The sequence below is a fragment of the Siniperca chuatsi genome, linkage group LG20 (genome assembly GCF_020085105.1).
Source record: "Siniperca chuatsi isolate FFG_IHB_CAS linkage group LG20, ASM2008510v1, whole genome shotgun sequence".
Lineage (NCBI taxonomy): Eukaryota > Metazoa > Chordata > Actinopteri > Centrarchiformes > Sinipercidae > Siniperca > Siniperca chuatsi.
In genome coordinates, this window is record NC_058061.1 from 10,267,009 (window position 1) to 10,284,943 (window position 17,935).

The 17,935-nt window shown below is 38.2% G+C and overlaps 1 protein-coding gene across 22 annotated transcripts in view; it reads left to right on the forward strand.

Moving 5' to 3' along the window:
- LOC122867222 (calcium-activated potassium channel subunit alpha-1) overlaps positions 1 to 17,935 on the forward strand; it is an 86,791-nt gene that overhangs the window by 32,864 nt on the left and 35,992 nt on the right. For 21 of the 22 annotated variants that reach the window (XM_044177717.1, XM_044177714.1, XM_044177715.1 and 18 more), the window contains exons 3-9: positions 2,300 to 2,361; positions 7,719 to 7,812; positions 7,920 to 8,031; positions 13,888 to 13,963; positions 15,075 to 15,150; positions 15,290 to 15,460; positions 17,344 to 17,435. In XM_044177717.1, coding sequence (XP_044033652.1) covers positions 2,300 to 2,361; positions 7,719 to 7,812; positions 7,920 to 8,031; positions 13,888 to 13,963; positions 15,075 to 15,150; positions 15,290 to 15,460; positions 17,344 to 17,435 — 683 coding nt within the window. Of the gene's footprint in view, positions 1 to 2,299; positions 2,362 to 7,718; positions 7,813 to 7,919; positions 8,032 to 13,887; positions 13,964 to 15,074; positions 15,151 to 15,289; positions 15,461 to 17,343; positions 17,436 to 17,520; positions 17,613 to 17,935 lie in introns of all 22 variants that reach the window. The other variant, XM_044177731.1, reaches the window with a different exon arrangement.

Genomic DNA, 17,935 nt, shown 5'->3' on the forward strand with positions numbered 1-17,935 from the left:
TTGTCATTTTCTTTTATGGCAATGTGATTTCCCTCTTATCTTTTAATTGGCCACAGCATTAAGTGAAGTTAAAGTGAAGTGAGTATGTTGGCAAAAATAAATGCAAATTGGATGGAGTCTTGGCAGCTCTCTCAGTCATCATGCAGAGGGACTCATGCAGTGGTGTGCCCCCTTGTGGGTGGAGCCATCTGCCAGCAAGTGGCTGAAGATACAGATGTGATGCATCATTATGCTGTGACTGAGATGAAAGATGAATGCTGGCACCGTCTTCTGTCACCTCATTGACAAACCCAGTCATGATAGCCCCTCTTTGTTAAGCCTGTGTGTTTTATTTACTGCCATCACTGATATTCCTCTGCTGGCAGCATTAGCATTTCTATGGTTGCACCAACATTGTTTCCAGTTTCTAAACTGGGATGATCAGAGGCATAAAGAGATTTCCTGGCTTTCAAAGAAGAAGGGTCGATTAAAAATGCATGTGGGTACTTTTTGTCATTATGGAGCCACCAGTGGTTGCAGGTTGACAGTACAATTTCACATCATGGAAATGAATTAGACTGAGCTCATTCATTATGGATGCCCATTGGATTCTTGTTCAGGATGGCCATTGTGTCATTTCTAAATAGATGAAAGCCAGGTAGGGTCGCAGATAACCTGGTAGTGTATTTCAGGATGTAAAACATTTGTTCTGCTGTCTGGCAGAAACCTTTCTGTCCATATCTGTGTCTCTCTGGTTCGAGCCCTCGTCAACATTAGCTCTGGCTTTTAAAAAGGAAATTAGGACACTCATTTTGCAACAGTATTCCCGAGCAGCTGTGCTTTTTGACTTTTAAATATCAATTGATGATACTGTACAATTAACAGATTTTTTAAAGAATTAAAAATCTAGGTCTTTTCTAACCCAAATAGCAGAAAACGTGTGTTTTGTAACAGCTGCATCTCATTATGTATAAAGTCATGAACTGTTACTACGTTGTAATAAGTATGCTCTTGTTAGGTAACAGAGATTTTATCGTCTGCCCTCCATTTCTGATAATCTTCCACCTTCTTCTCTGGTTAGACAAACACAACATGACAGCAGTCACTTTAGAATTTTACTGTGTGATTCTCGGTGACAGTAGCGTTGTGTCAGGTGAGAACACAATTGTTTTTTCCCTACAGGTAACATTGATCGAAATGACGACGTGGTCACCCCAAGCTCTGTTTGACCGCTTAATATCTAGATATGCTGATTTATGCTGTGTTTATTTCCCTTTTAACTATTTGTGTTTACAGTTTAATCTGAGTTCCTGTGGTATTCACTTCAAGTTTTACCTAAGCTCTGTCAGTGCCAGAGCTGTCACCTGACAACTCTTGCTTTGTTCGCTAACACCCCCGGATCTCATGTTTATTACCCTGCAACCTGCCTCCCAGTCTGCTCTGAACATCTATCGACTTACTCCAGGCTTCAGTTTATTCTGCAGCGCCTCCCCCTTGCAGAAAGGCAGACTGACAGACTAAAAGCAATACCCTGGTTTTTATTGTCATGCTGCTCCACTGTGACCATCGAAGCTTCGGGGCTCTGCTGCTGCATCCTTCCTTGTTTGTGTCTGTGAAAGCTGAAGCCACGTTCTGTCACCTCGCCCACACTTCCGCTGCCAATTTACATGATGAGCCAAGCTCTTGTGTATTTATTTACACTGTCGTATGTATAGTAACTGATGAGTCTGTTTGTGACACTGCTGTTCCAAACTGTGACTCTTATTTTCTGGTTTATATAACACAATTATAACACGCTTACAAGATGTATCAAGGTCTGTCAGTGCTCATTAATAGGCATTAAACATTTACTACACACCTTGAAACACATTTCTGTAATGTTTGTTGCATTTGCTCCTCTGTTCACATTACGTTTGAGGGTTAATAAAAGTTTATGCTTCTGAGAAAATAAGTTGTAGAGTAAAAGATCTAGAGCTGCAATTAACAATTAGTTTCATTATTGATTTATCTGCTGATTATTTTGTTAATTCATTCATTTATCGTTTAGTCCTTAAAATGTCAGAAAATAGTGAAAAATGTCCATCACAATTTAAAGTAAAAAAACAACAGTAAAAAGACAATTTTTGCAAGTTGTTCTTGTAAACTTCTCTACATCCCACAAATCATTTTAAATTCTAGTATAAATTAGTGTTTCCACCTAAATAGGTCAGATTCATAAGCTGGTGTCCTCCTTTCCCTTTCCTATAAACACATCTACTGTCTAGTTCTAAGAAGTATAATAACAACTTGAGTAAAATGGTCCTTGTTTCTTTTTTTCCAGGTGGTGCTCGTATTTGCTCTCAGCATTGGAGCCCTTGTTATATACTTCATAGATTCCTCTGAGTAAGTATTTTTTTTAACTTCACTACTGATGCTACTCTGGCTTATAGGTCACAATTAACCCTTTTTTTTAACCTATCCCACTGCAGAATATTTGGAATGACGGGTAGACTATTTTTTAAGGCTGCTTTTATTGTTTCAGAGTTCATTTGACCACAAGATCAGATAAATGTTAACACTGCCATCATGGGAATGTAGCCTAATTGCAACTGAACCAACCAGAACAGGTCTGAAGATGGATGGATGGATGAAACTGAGAAGTGGCCTTGAGTTCATCTCAAGGGGTTCGGTCCTGCTGTCCCTATTCTCTGAGTCCTGTAGCTCAAAGCTTACAGCAGCTTCATTAAAGTTACATGTCGTCACTTTTCTTTCAGAGAAATATAGAAATTTACCAGTTATGCTGTATGTATTTTGGTTACTTTAATCCTGCTGGTAAAGTGACGAAGCTTAAGTTATAAAGGTTATAATAGTTCATTGGAAAATTGTATGTATTTAGATTAGCCTCAGAGACCTCGGCCATTAACTGGTTCCTATACTGTCATAAATCCTTATATAGTGCATATAGCTTAATAACCTTGAGTGCTTTGTGCTCTGTATATGGTATTTGAGACCACGTACTTGCTGGCTGTTTTCATCCAATCCCCTTCCAGGTAAACTGCTCTGAGCTTACTGGCGATCTCTGCTGACAAACCGCCAGTATTCATAGATGAAATTTGCTTAATCTCTGTAATGAAGGGATCAGGCCCTCAAACAGGCAGGAAAGCACCAAAGTTCCTGTTCAAAACAATCACCATCACTCATCAAACTAGAGGAAGCGGAAGACCCTTTTAGTTCCATGTGCGACAGTATACTGTTACTGCAGCCTGGTGGTGTTAGGACAGGATGTGCCATTAAGAAGTAGAGCAAAATACACCAGGATAAAAGCTTTTATCAAGCCCAAAGGGAGTCTCCTCTGGTAGTCATGTTAAGGCAGAGAAGAGAAAATGGGCTGTAAACTCACGTAATCTGGCTCATGGTCCTGGAGGCAGGCACATTCAGGTTATTTGTTATTTCATAAGACTGTATACGGCTGAGGGCTTGGCTTGGCCTGATGTGGTTTGCGAGCATGATCTCATTTCATTAACTGGACAAGCTCAGGTAGGGTTACATCCTCACCAATGCCATCTGTGGCCTCCTGTTCTCAGAACTTGCTTGCAGCCGCGCCCGATCCCTTTTCACCTGATGAAGGATGACCTACAACCGCTGTCTTTAACCTTTTCAGGCATATGAAAAGGCATTGTTAAATACACAATGAGGAAAGATGCTGCAACACCTGTTCAATTACTTAAATTCATTTTCATTTTTCTAGGTTCTTTGTCCCAGTTTTCATTCAGTCTTGTCCAGGTCTTTCTATTATTCAGACAGTGTTTTTTCACCTGTCAACCCAACAAGCTCAGTACTTAAAGCCAAAGAGCAGCCAGTTAGCTGCTCTCTTGTATGCTTCTAAGTGGCAGCAGACTATAACAGATACAGCCCTTCCTGTAATTAGTCCTGTGGCGCTGCCGAGGATGTTATATGATGGATAGGCTGACCTGGCTGGAAAGACATCAACGCAGCAGACCCACTTAGGCTCATAGAGAAGAGTTCAAGCTATGAGCTGCACAGAGATGAAGAAGGTCCCAGAGGGAGCTTTACTTCATAAAGCTAAAGTCATGCCTTACTTTGCACCCTATGTTTCCATGTAGCCCCATGTCATGCGTCAGTCAAGATGAACATGGAGAGTGCCGCGCTGTTCTTTGTTTCATCAATGTTAAACTAGAGCTAGGAGCCAAACCTCAACACCAAACAAGTTTAATTAATTGATTTCTTTGGCCTCTGGGGGGCAGAAAAACTCCACAATAAGCTCACAGACCCACAGCCTGGCATAATATTGTCTTAAAGTTAAAATTATGTCTTAAAGTTACCTTGTGACAGATCTTGTGTCACCATAAATAGTTTGTTCTGACAAGCTTATTATTCAACTGTGAAATGCCCTGCTCAGCACATATCTTTTGGCCAAAATTCTTTAATAACCTAATTTAAACCTGCATTAACTGATTTTCTGACCACTTGGGGGCAGCGCAGCAAGCTGTAAACACAAACAGTTTTAGTCTTCACCAACTCCTGAGAAAAATATCTGTCTCTTTTACCTGCTAGATATTACACTTTCTTCACTAGCTAGCCACTAACTACATCGGTCTGCCATTTGGTGCTGGGCAGGGAGCTCACTGTGAGTTTAACAGAGCTTTTTTAGCTGAAAGCAGATGCCTGCTGCATCTGGAAATGGTTTGAAAAGAGTTTGCGGGCTGTAAACTAAAGGAATGAACTAAAAAAGGCCGGAAAACTCTGTAGAACCTCTAATTTGGGTGCTGATTATTTCTGGGTTTGTCACTGCAACTGGAGCAACCCCTTTCACAAAACATATATTCATTTGATTAATTGTTAATGTATAAATGAGTGAAGCTTTAAATCAAGACCTTTTTATTCAGGCAGAATTCTTGCAAAACTGCTTAAGTCAAGTCATTAATGCTGATGTGTTTGAGCAGTTTGGTTTATTTTGCCTAATGAAATATTTTTTGAGATATTTCTCAAAGTAAGGTATCAAAAAGACTATCAGCACCAAAACTTGTATTGGCACTTATTCTGTATTGAAAACTTTCAGACAATAACTGGTTAAAGTGATCTGTGTGACCTCTCACCCTAGATTCAGCTTTTCTTGAGCATTAAGGTTGTAAGTCACATGCAGAGCCATTAGAGAACATGAAGATCTGCTACATGTGAGCTGTTCTGTCCTATTTTATCAGAGTCTGAATTGAATGAGGGAGAGAGATACCAGAACTACTGTGGGCAGCAAGGGTTTGTGATCCATAACATGCTTAGTTCTCTTCCAAACCAGGCCCACCTGAACTCAATTATTTAATTTAGTACTGCAGGTCTGCCTCTCCTATACGGTCTGTCATCCTGTTATAACAGGTATTTGCCGGGACGACGTGTCATTGTAGCAAACAAGAGCAGAACTATCCAACGTGTTAGGACTATTCTTAGAGGTGCCTGAAAGTAGACTGGTTAGGATTTTCTTTTTCTTTATCAAATTTTTTCAGAGGTGATCTAGATGCAAGACAATTGAATGTAACAATTACGTTCCCAATGTGCCCTTAGGTGGGGAATAAAAGAGAAGAAAACAAACAAAACTTGTTAAAGAGCTGATAAGATGCAGCAAAAGGGGGGAAACAGCCCGACATAAATTTGAGTATAATCAAAACATCAATTCTCTTTACTTTATAAATTGCAAAAGTTATGAAATGTCACTGATGAAGTTTTCAAAGGCAACACAAGACGTCCCTTTGAGAAAAGTGCTCTTTTTTCTCCATGAAAAGGGTTTGTTTTGTTTTGCTTTGATGATACAAAAAGTTAACAGATCTTTAATTTTCTTGTGGTCATAAAGCCCTTATGATAAATATTCAGAATACATAGTGACGGGATGAAGACGAACTTCTTTACCATTTTCTGACCAAGTAAATCCAGCACCTTTTACAGAAGGTTGATCATCTTTAGACACACCCAAATGCAGTGGAACAACAAGTCCAGTTTACACTTCAGGGTTAAAATAATGCTGCTGAAGTAATATACTGTCTGTTGGTAAGGATTTTTATAAATACTGAGGTTTGATGGTTGTGTGAGGCCGATGAGGATAGTCTGAATCTTCATCACATCACCGACCTCCTGATCATCAACCAGAGAAGTGTCACTGCTGTACATCAGATCGGTTCAAAAATAATCCCAGAGGTATTTTAATGTCACCTCATGAACTCCATGGGGACAGTGTTTTATCAAACAGAGTTTATTAGATTTTTTTTACATAACAAAAACAATTTGCTTTAATCCGAGTGGTATTAAACAGCACGGGGGGGATTGTGTGCGTTAGTGAAGCTTGTGAATGTGAGCGTAGCGATCTTACGGGTAGAAGACTAAGAGGCATGAAAACAAATTAACTAAGTGTATGAGAGAGACCTGCTTGGCACTAACATGCTGCAGAGAAGAAAAACTGTATATAAAATCAGCATGATTCACAATAACCTGTGCTTTAGGGCAGTGGTCCCCAACCTTTTTATCCTGTTGTCCCTTACAACAAAGCAATATCTATTTGCGGCCCCTCATCAAAAGTTGCATATGTCCACGAATATTTCTGAATCAGCATTTTTCTCAGAAAAAAACACGAAAACAAAAAACACAATTTTGTGTTGCAGAAATAAACTGTATGAATATTTTGTTAATCATCTCACTTACCTTGTGACCCCTTGGAGGGGTACTGACCATCAGGTTGGGAACCACTGCTTTAGGGCTGCCACTAATGATGTTTTTCATTGTCAATTAATCTATAGATGATTTTTGTGTTTGATCAATTGAAAAATCTCAAATAGTGAAAAACGAGTTCCCAGAGCCCCAAGGTGATGTTTTCAAATAGCTTGTTTTGTCTGATCAATAGTCCAAAGATATTCAGTTTATTATATAAAACCTAGAAAAACAGTAAATCCTCACATTTGAGGAGCTGGAAACAGTGAATGTTTTGGTTTAATAAACGACTTAAACGATAAATCAAATATCAAAATTGTTGTACATTAATTTTCTGTCGAACGACTACTTGTTTCAGCACTAACACGTTTAACCTGTGTTTTCATTTTAGGTGTGAATAATATTTTGAGAGGATATTTTTTTAACTTCCAGGTCATCATTTTTATTACCCAGTCTTACTAACCTATTACAGTCACATTCACTTGGTTATTTATTTCTCTTTATTTGAATTCTTAGTGCCAGATACAAGCTTTTTGAGGGTGAGACTTCACTACATTGCTAGCATTTGCTATGGCTGCCTGATTTCATAAAAGAGGACATGAACCCTGCATGCATTTAACCCTTAAACTACTGCCTTGGCTCTGCATTTCCATCACGTTTGACTTAGTATTTACGTGAAAGGTTGTCTGAGATCAGAAATGCAGGCCTGAAAGGAAAACAGCATAATTTTCATTACATAATATTGCACCTGGAACATTGCAGTTATTTAAGGGTTAATCAGGTATCTCAACAAGTTATTGCTTGTGTGACAATAAATGCATGTCCTTTCTCAACAGAAAAAACATTGGAAAATACCAACTATTGCACTTTTTTCAACACTTAAGTTCCTCTTCTTTTGGAAATCTTAAAATTGCATTTTCAGGAAAAGAAGAATGCAACTTTTACACTATATTTTCATGAAATACTGTTGATATATCCAAACCTTTTTTCACTTGAATGCCAGTATTTGTAAGACATTAACATACTTTGTTTCTTCCTCTGTCTAATAGTCCTATTGAGTCCTGTCAGAACTTCTACAGCAACTTGACGTTGCAGATCGATATGGCATTCAACGTGTTCTTCTTGTTGTACTTCGGCCTCCGTGTAAGTACAAGTTGCCTACATTTTAAAAAAATGTACGTCATTTATTTTCACTCTTACTTGAAACTTGAAAACTCTGAATCTCATCTTTAACCCTTGATTTTCCACAGTTTATTGCTGCCAATGACAAGCTGTGGTTCTGGTTGGAGGTGAACTCAGTGGTGGACTTCTTCACGGTTCCTCCGGTGTTTGTGTCTGTGTACCTGAACAGGAGCTGGCTCGGTAAGGATGCTCACACTGCTCACGCAGGCTGATTAACAGATCAGGGGAGTGTACAGTGGATCTTTGGGCTTTTATTTAGGAGCCTGTGGTGCCACCCAGTGGATTTTGTGGGTCTAGCAGCTGTCAGTGAATAATATAATAATCTCAGTATGTCACTAAAGCTGCAAAGTGGGAATGTCTTGGTAATTTGTGGTCATTTACAAGCGCACACCTACAATATTAGCCATATAAGTTTGATAATTTTGTCATGAAATTAACTTTATGTTTGGACGTTGCATGACATGCATGAAAAGTCTGAATGATCCTCACTATTACTGTGGAAATGAAAAACTCTACTACAGCACAGCATGAAAACTGACAAGCATGGTGACCTGAGCCCTACTCGTCAAACTAGTGCGTGTTTGCATGACAACACTATCAAATACTGTATGGCTGTCATCTGGTGTGCCATTCAAATGGGCATTTATGCAAGTTGATTTGAATAGAAATGTAATTTTCTATTGGTTCCATGTGTTTGGGCGTATGTTGTGGGTAGTGGGCATTGTGCTGCAGGTGTCATTCACATGCCCTTCACCTGTCCAGCAGAGCTCTCCAGCATCACCTGCAGTAACACCCGAATTAAATCATGCTGTGATTGAAAAATACAAGAATGGATTTAAAAAAAAAAAGGTAATAAGCTTTGCTTGGGGCTCGAAAATAGAAGTCAATCTGCTAAATGTGTGAAGCTCATCACTCGGCGAGGTCTGTGAGGAATTAGAGGATTAAGGGGGATCATTTTTTTCCCCTGCATTACAGGTTTTTATAGCTGCTTTTTCTTCTCTTGTCGGCTGAGGAACAAACCTGCCGTGTCATCAACACTAGCACCTCTCTCGGCAATGAACACCCTCTGGAGTCAATATGACAGCTTGATAGGTGCAGTTGCGTAATGTGCCAGTGTGTTTTCCCTGGGCTAATGTACTGTGACTTATGGCGTGAAAACAATAAAAGTAGAACAAGCTAGTGCTAGCTGCTGGTGCCATCTAGTGGACATGTGAGAGTACGGCTGGCATTCGAGGTGAAAAACATTTCTTTCACAGTATTGTCATGATTATGCATGTGGTAGATTTGGGCAGCAGCATAGAGTGTCTGTATAATTGTTAGTTGCATTATACTTATTATTGTTATTGGTTTGTTAGCAGCAATACATTTTTAATGGCCATTTTATGGCTATTGTTGTACCAACTCACTACGTTCGAATTTGTTAATTAGGTCAATCTCTGTGTTTTCTTTTGGCTAAATTTTTAATCATTTGCATGCACATTGGCTATTGCTCTACTTTATTACTAATTTTGCTTTTATTTCTTTTCTGCTAAAGCCCATCCTTCACTTTTCTACACAGATACCATGCTGTTGTTGAAAAGTAAAATCACAAATGAATCCCTCAGACCCCTCCTCTCCTGCAGTGCATCTGTTAGGTCTGTGTTGATGGAAAGATGTGTTAAGACCAAGTCACATACTGAACAAGGGATAACTGATGGGGGATGGACTTCACTCAAAATAATCTACCAACCCATCAGTTATTTTAGAAAGATATTGACATGCTATCGCAATATTTTCTCTACATTTTGATAAAACAAATAACAGTGTGTTTTCTGGAAACCTACCTCTAAAATCAAATCAAATTTTGCTCTTTAAGTAGGTAGCATGTGAGATTTTTTTTTTTTTTAATTTTGGTGTTAGTTTAAGTGCTAATTATTGTTTTGGTTGCATTTCCCAAAGTCCCTGAGTCAAACAGTGTGAGCATCACTGCAATTCTGTTGTTACGGTTACCATGCTGTTGTTACCGTTTGTGTAGGTGTTGCTCTTTTTGTTGTCTGCTCAGCCACGCATGCCTCTCACTGCTCATGTTAACTGTTCTATTTACTGAATTTCACACAAACTGAAATGCAGCACTTCCTGTCAGACTCTGAACAGCAAATATACAAGCATTTTATGCACCTAGTTGACCGAATACAGGTTTACTTTTGTATTGTATCAAAATTTGGATACAAATTTACTTTTAGCAAAGATTTTTGCTATTAAAATTAACATGAAGTGTAAACAACATACATACTGAAAACATACTTTCCTGTGGTTTATAGAGCTGATTCCAGTGGAAAAATATAAAATCTCCGTCAGTATGGTCAGTGAGCAATTGGTCGTGTAGGATTAGTGACCGATTTACTGTTAAGTTAAACTGAGGTTAAACAGGTGGTGAGGTCATAACCAGCTCAGCAGCGTCCGGTCGCAGCTGTCAAACTCTCTCTTCTGATCAAAACTCCGTATTTCAACCGGGCGCTCAGCCAAACTGCCAATCCTCCTGTCTGAACATTTTGACACAAATACACACACAGTATGTGCTAATATTCTCTCATACTAATGCGCTCATTGGTGCATGGCTAGCTTGTGGGTGCGAGCATGACACACATTTTGGATGTTGCGTAGAAAATGCCTTCATGCAGAAAAAACATGCAGAGGCTAATAAGCACGATAACCGTTTTTACTGCAAAGTCTGAAATTCTGACCTGCTGCAGGTGTGAAATACAAGCAGCACATTTATCTCTGACAGTGAAAACTATCCAGTGCAACTCTTCCAAATGTTATAAGGAAAACAGAACATTACTCATCCAGATAAGATATTCATGTCTTGGTGGCGGCCACATGTTTGTGCTTTTTCCTCCTGAGCGGAAGTGTACAAACACAGAAAGAGGCTTTTAGTAATACACTGTCCACTGATTTGATAAAAGGAAAAGTGAGACACAGTTTTGTGTCATTTGAGTTTAGTTTGTTGTGTTGAGTTTATAGGCAGTTGTTTTTTCCAGAATTTCCTTGAAAGAGAAGCTCCATTTTAATCCAAGAAATTTTTTTATTCATTATTGTTTTATTATTGGAAACTTAATGCTCCATATATGTTGAATTGTATGCTTGCCTATCGACAAATTTCATATTTTTGCTGACCTGCAGTGCACTGATTCTCTTGGTCGGTGGTTCCCAACCTTTTTGGATTGTGACCCCTTAAATCAAAGCAATGTCTGCGTGTGACCCCTCGTCACCGGATGCATAGGTCTCCTATGTCCTGAAGATGTAAAATGATCCAATAATCCACAAGAAAAAAAGTGGAAAGGAAAAAAAACTTTGTGTAGCAAATTTTTTAAAATTTTTGTTGGGAACCACCGCTCTACGTTGTGCCAGCAAATCAGTGTTCCAGTTGAACACTGTCCCAATTTTCCCTGTAATTAGTACAAAAGTTCATAGGCATTTCCACAAACCTTCATATGAATTTACAGTCACATATCAGTTCATTTGTAGGAAATTATGAGAAACTATAGGACCCGTGAAATAAAGCATTAATGTTATAGGACACAAAATTAGGTTTATTTTTTTCATACTTTTCTCTAATCTTTGCATTTTTCTTTAGAAATACTGCATATGAATCTAAAAATGATTAAAATCAAACTATCTAAGAAGGAAAAATGTTCCTTTTGGTTGAACTACTTACAGTTAATAGACATTTGACAAGACTTTTGCAAATTGACAGTGCTTCATTTTAAATGGAGGTTTTGGAGCCACTACTCTAAAGAACATTTATACTCCTCATTGTTTGTACTGAAATTATTTAGGGCAAATGTGTGTCACAACAGAAGTGACACACATTTCAAATTTTATTTCACATTTCAGATTGAATGGGCTTTGCGGACTTAGATTTCCGTCAGCTGCTGTGCTTTCTCTCCATGCAGTGACGTTTTTTATGCTGCGCATTTAGTTTTAACGTCAACTACAATAGCAGTTATTACATCAGCTGTGATTCATTTAGGGATTATTGCAGAATCACTAAATCCATAGAAAAACACAATCATTGCCAAAGCTTCTCCTTTTTCCATACACAGCTTTACTGGCCGTTCACATGACTTGTTTTCTGCTATAAACCCGAGACAAAGACACACGCTGTTCTTGTCCAAGATTAGGGAATGGAATTTGGTTTGTCAAGAGCAGTGGCAGGGTTAAAGGGATGGGATGTAGGTTACATTGTGAAGCCAGCTGATGGACAGACTCACTGTCTGGCCTCTTCCCTTCCCTGGATGAATCCTAAAGGAGCTTAAACTCTAATATCCTGATGGGAAAAGGGTTTGCTTTAAGCTTGCTGAACACGCCTCATCACAACGAGGATACTAGGAAGGTCTGAGGTTAAAATACAAGAGTCCTTTTTGACGGCAACCTGTTGGGTGCTACTATCATGAAAGCACCTGATTTTTGTTTTTGTCTCTTTTTTTGAGGAGGATCACTTTTTTTCTATATGATGTCTTTCAAGGTGGATGCAGAATAGTTAAGACCTGGACGTGAAGCAGATTTTGGACTTGACATTTAAAACTTTTGCCTACCAAAAGTAACTTCCAGTCATGATTCCCACTAAGATGTTAGTGTACAGGGGGCCTGATGGAGGCACACACTCTCAGACGATTTCTCACACAAGACGGCGCAAGAAATCGACCGGAGAGCTCTTCCAGAACGGCTACAGGGTCAGGATGGGCCACGGGCAGGTCAGCGAGAAAGAGGACCAGGACAGCATCTGGTACAGCCTCGGTGCATGCTTCCATGTAATCTCCTACTGGGGTAAGACCTGCAGGACGTGGGAATGAGGGGAATCTCCACTAAAGCTGAAGGCTGGCATGTCCAGAAGTCTTTGGACTCTGTGTGTCAGCTGGAGCAAGTTCAGGATTTGCTCTGTATTATGCTCCCCATCTGGCAAACACTCACTTGAAATGAAAAATGTGCTTTGGCGAGGCACACCACGGTTCACGTCATTTTATAAAAGATGATTTATTTACGTTTTTCTAGTTGAATGATTGCCTGTAACGTCTTTGATTTGTGTCATTTGGCATTCAAACAAATCTATTCCAGCAGGGACATTTGTCAGCATGTTTAATGCATGCAGAGATGGATTTTACGTGATTGCTCACGCTTAGCTGAGGTAGCTTTTAATTGTTTATGCAGCACCGACACTGCAGTGGATTCTGCTTTTTCTCAAACTGAGTTGGATCTATGAATCATTTGGCTTTTAAACTCAGGTGGGAGGTTCCTTTTAGCAGGTAGTTTACTGCAATGTACCTAAATCATGAAACATAAACAATAAAATGTTATTTCGCTTTATGAGAGGTGATTTGTAGGAGATTGTGATTTCTGTGTTGATTATCTGAGGTTTTTGGACAGAAACAGCAGTAAACTGGTTATTATGAGGTTGTGATTTAACGTACAGTATATGTAGCTTAAATGAGTGTATGAAACAGTCAATCAGTAATCATGTACAGGAGCTGAAGCTGGTGTTGTCACTGCTGATTTTGTTTTGTTATTATGCCGTCCTTGAACTCTTGGCAACAGACACAGGCTTTTTTTCTTCCCATAAATACCCTCAAATTTAGGATTTGACGTCACGTCTGTTTACTCAATCAATGTGGCGTAATCCAGGTTTTCATCTCGTCCACGTTCAGAGTTTTACCCAGCAGGAATGAAACATGTATCAGGTAGATGCCGGTGCTTTGTGAGGCTCCTGAGTTTAAGTGTTGTGAGCTGGTGAAGAGATAGATATCTGGGATGTTGGGCTTGTTTTAATTTTTCCCCACATATACCAAAATGTTTAGTTTCTAATACAGTAAGGCTTAGTATCGCATGATCAGTCGGAGTTTATTTTTTTATGAATATGAATCCAATGAAGGTGATAAACATGGATGAAAGTATGAACGGTATGATGTTCTTGTTAAACCACAGTCGAATGCTATTGATGTTGTTTAAATTGTTATTAATCATCTCTGGTAATTTGTTTATGGTCTTTTTTTCTCACAGGCTTGAGGTTTTTAAGGGCCTTAAGGTTGATACAGTTCTCAGAAATTTTACAGTTTTTGAATATACTAAAGACAAGGTAAGTGTATTAATATTTTATCTCAATTTTTGTCAGTGTAGCAGACTGTAATGTTTTTTCAGCTGTTTTATATGTGAACATTGCATGCACTTATTTTGTGGCTGTAAGCATGATTATGGTTTTATTTTGAAGGGGAAAAGTGAGCTTTTTTTGCAATGTTTTGCCTGAAGCAAAACTAGCACGAGCACTTGCTTTCGTTTAATTTGGTAAAAACATTAATATCAAGTTAATATTAAGTTAACTCCTCAGTGCTGCAGTCAGTAACGTGTTGTTTTGTGCATAATGGGCACGCTCTACTTGTATGATGGAGTCTTGAACAAAACAGCTTTCTGTTTGTCTCCTCGCTGTTTAGAATTAAAGCTTTTTGCACAGATGTCATGTCAGGAAGAGCTTATAGTGCAACAAAATGCTTTAGAATAATCTCCTCACTCATTCACTCAGATGAAGGTCAAGACAGAACACACAAAGTAGGAGAGACAGACAGAGGTCATGCAGGGACTTGTTCCACAATTAGACATATAATGTAATATTTAAAGATCGTTGCACGTGTAAGTCTTACATACATAGTGAGGAAGACCTTTGCTCACAAAATGCATGTGTTTACATTTACATTAGTCATATTTTGAATGGCATGGGTTGAAAATATTTTTTTTGTGTGAAAATTTTATGGAACCATAGTGCAAACTTATGAAATTGCGTGTTTAAACAACTAATAGAGCCATATGTTACTATATCTTTTTATGACAAAATAATACAAAGTAAGCACTTTAATTCCATACATATTGATTTAAAAACATTCAAATTTAATTAAATGCAGCAGTTCTAAGGACTTCAGAATCTGTGCAGCATGTTATCATGCTTTTGTTGAATCACGCTCAGATTTAATAGATCATGAAGATTTCTATTTTTAACAGTTTCTCACTGTAGATCCTTTACATAATGGTACCACTCTCTTACATTATGACGCAATATGAAAGCTGTATAATGCATGCATTTTAGAGCATGTATCTTCCAATCCAACAACTTTCTTGGACTATGTATTTTCCTGATACCAATGTAATAACTAATACTTAATAACTCATACTTTGTTGTCTGGTTCTTTTTTAAATAGCAACTCGATAAAGCTGGTGAATCTGTGTTCAATCTTCATAAGCACATGGCTAACTGCAGCAGGCTTCATTCATTTGGTAAGTTAGTGGGAGACGTTTAAGTTAAGGTGAAAGTATGTTGGTATAGCAACATTATAAGTATTTTTAGTGCATTGTCAGAGCGGATTACTTCTGTGAGTTTTAGTGGTTGTTGTAAAAATCTCCACCTCTGTTCCAGGTGGAAAACTCAGGGGATCCTTGGGAAAACTTCCAAAATTCTCAGGCACTTTCCTACTGGGAATGTGTCTACTTACTCATGGTTACTATGTCCACTGTTGGCTATGGAGACGTTTATGCAAAAACCACCCTGGGCCGCCTGTTTATGGTCTTCTTCATCCTTGGTGGTTTGGTAAAAATCCCTCTTATTACTTACTCCTGCTTAAAATCCTCCATGCAACCAATCATCACACCCTGCCAGGTGTTAACAAATGCCGGGACGCTCTCAACTCAGGACGCCCTTCACCTGTTTTTTACACTGAGGTGTTTGCATGTCATGTATTGTAAGAGCTGTCTACAGTATTGCAGCATTTATTCAGGTAAAATGCTGAACTTTTGTTTTGTTATTTATTAATTCCTATATGACATGTAGAATATTTGAGAATTTTTGCATCTGTTATTAACTGTAAAAGTACTGCGGTTTCAGGTGGCTCCACCCTCCCGCCTCCACTTCCTCTTTCCAACAAACACAATGAGACCGGGATGATTTATTATAGTCTAGCTCGATGGATGGAGCGACATTATCTCAGTTTCTGCAGAAATATTTAGGCGTATTAGGGTATGAAATCTCTGCATGAAGCATTTTACTGCAATAATATGATGATGAAATAATTCTAAAATCTCACAGAAAGCATCCTTTCTGGGATTTGCTACAGACCTGAGTTACCTGATAAAGAAAGTAGCCAAAGATCATTTAGAGGACAATGGTATCCAGATCATAAAGTATTATTCAGGAGTGGATTAAACTGCCTGGTGATTTACTGTAATATGGTAAAGAGTATAACAGGGGTTTAAGTTGGTTTCTGTGACATTTATCTTTCAGGCAAGGACAGATTGAACTTGTTCATTCAGACAGTCAGTACAAAGTCACGGTGTGCAGCCAAACGCTGTTCAAACCCACAGAATTATATTTAAAATTCTAGTGAAGATCCTAAAGTTTCCAAAGATACCAAATATGTCAGGGAACTGTGTTTAAAATGATGCAAAAGAAAATGTATAAACATAATATAGCTTAAATGAAGAGCTGGAACAACATGATACAAAATATTTGTGATACTGTCAGCTTGGAATTAGATGATTTCTCCAAACTTAAAGAAACTAAAAAGGGGAAAATGGATGTTGAGGGATTAAAGATACCTTTTTGTTAATGTTTTATTAGTACCGATTATTTTCATTGTTTTATTTTCATGCTGGTTATTGCAAATCTGTTGTAGTAGCCTCTAAATGAACTAAAACGGGATAATCTTTTGCTCATAAACATGCAAGCAACAAGCAAACGCTTACACATATGTATCTGCTGTCATTCTTGATTTAAAATGTTACGTTATGAAAACATGCTAATTTGAACTATAACGAAAAAGATGCGCGTTTTTATTTTGCTCTCCTGTAACATCTGTGAAAGCCACTTGTGCTCCTTTTACACTCAGTTCTTAGTTTGTAACATAGTAATAATAGACAAAAATATTAAGTCCTCACACTGACACTAAAATAGGAGCCAGCAGAGTTCTTCAGGTCGTAGTGCAGCAGTGTATAGTCTCCGAGTTAAGTTAGTGTCTGCCATCCATTTGGCTGCGCTATCCAAATCAACCTGTTATGTGTTTGTTGGACGAAACATGGCACATAAGGCTTTTTCTTAATTTTTCTAATTTTTTATTTTTCTATCACAGACTGACATATTGCTCATCAGCTGTCATTTTTCTCCTTTATTCTTCCAATATCCGTAAATATTGGCCTTATAATTTCCTTTTTCATTTTCATAGTACTTCTTGATGGAATGTAACTGTGATATAACTTCAGGCTACATTCAGTCAATATTGACTAATTTGAATTAATTGCAACTTTTTTCATTTTGTTTCTCCTTTTTCCTGTTAACAAATAAATCTTAATACTACTCCTGCACTTACAGTAGTGTTAGTCTTAGTCTTTATGCATTTCTTAAAAGCAGAAATAGAGGACCTGCTCTTCTTTGCCTTTCTTTTTTTTAGTCTCTTCTTCTGTCTCCTATCTTCTCCTTAGGCCATGTTTGCGAGCTACGTCCCTGAAATCATAGAGTTAATAGGAAACCGCAAGAAATATGGTGGTTCCTATAGTGCTGTTAATGGGAGAAAGTAAGTATTCAAGGAGGCTCTACTGCCTCCGCCGCAGTAGAACCTTCTTTGCATGCCCTTTTCTTTTTCTTTTTCATGCATGTAGGCCATGTTTGCTCGCTACGTGCCAGAAATTGCTGCTCTCATCCTTAATCGGAAGAAATATGGAGGGAGTTATAACTCGACCAGAGGCAGAAAGTAAGTCAAACAAATGAAAAAAACAGCAAACTTTTAATGGTGTGGTTTTGTGTGACTCAAGTGGCTCTCTCATAAAGAGGTGACATACCCTGATTTTTGCTTAAATAGATGTCATGAAACTGTAATTCGAGATGTAATGATCTCAATTAGCACTAAAGTCACACTGTGACTGAAGAACTTGGCCATGATTATGTAGTATGTGTAGAGTTTATTGTACTGTATTGCTGCTGCTTTTATATGTGTGCAAACTGTCATTGCTACTTGTCATAAATGAACATCTGCTTTTACACTGCAAAAAAAAAATTGTCTCAAGTGATTTTTGT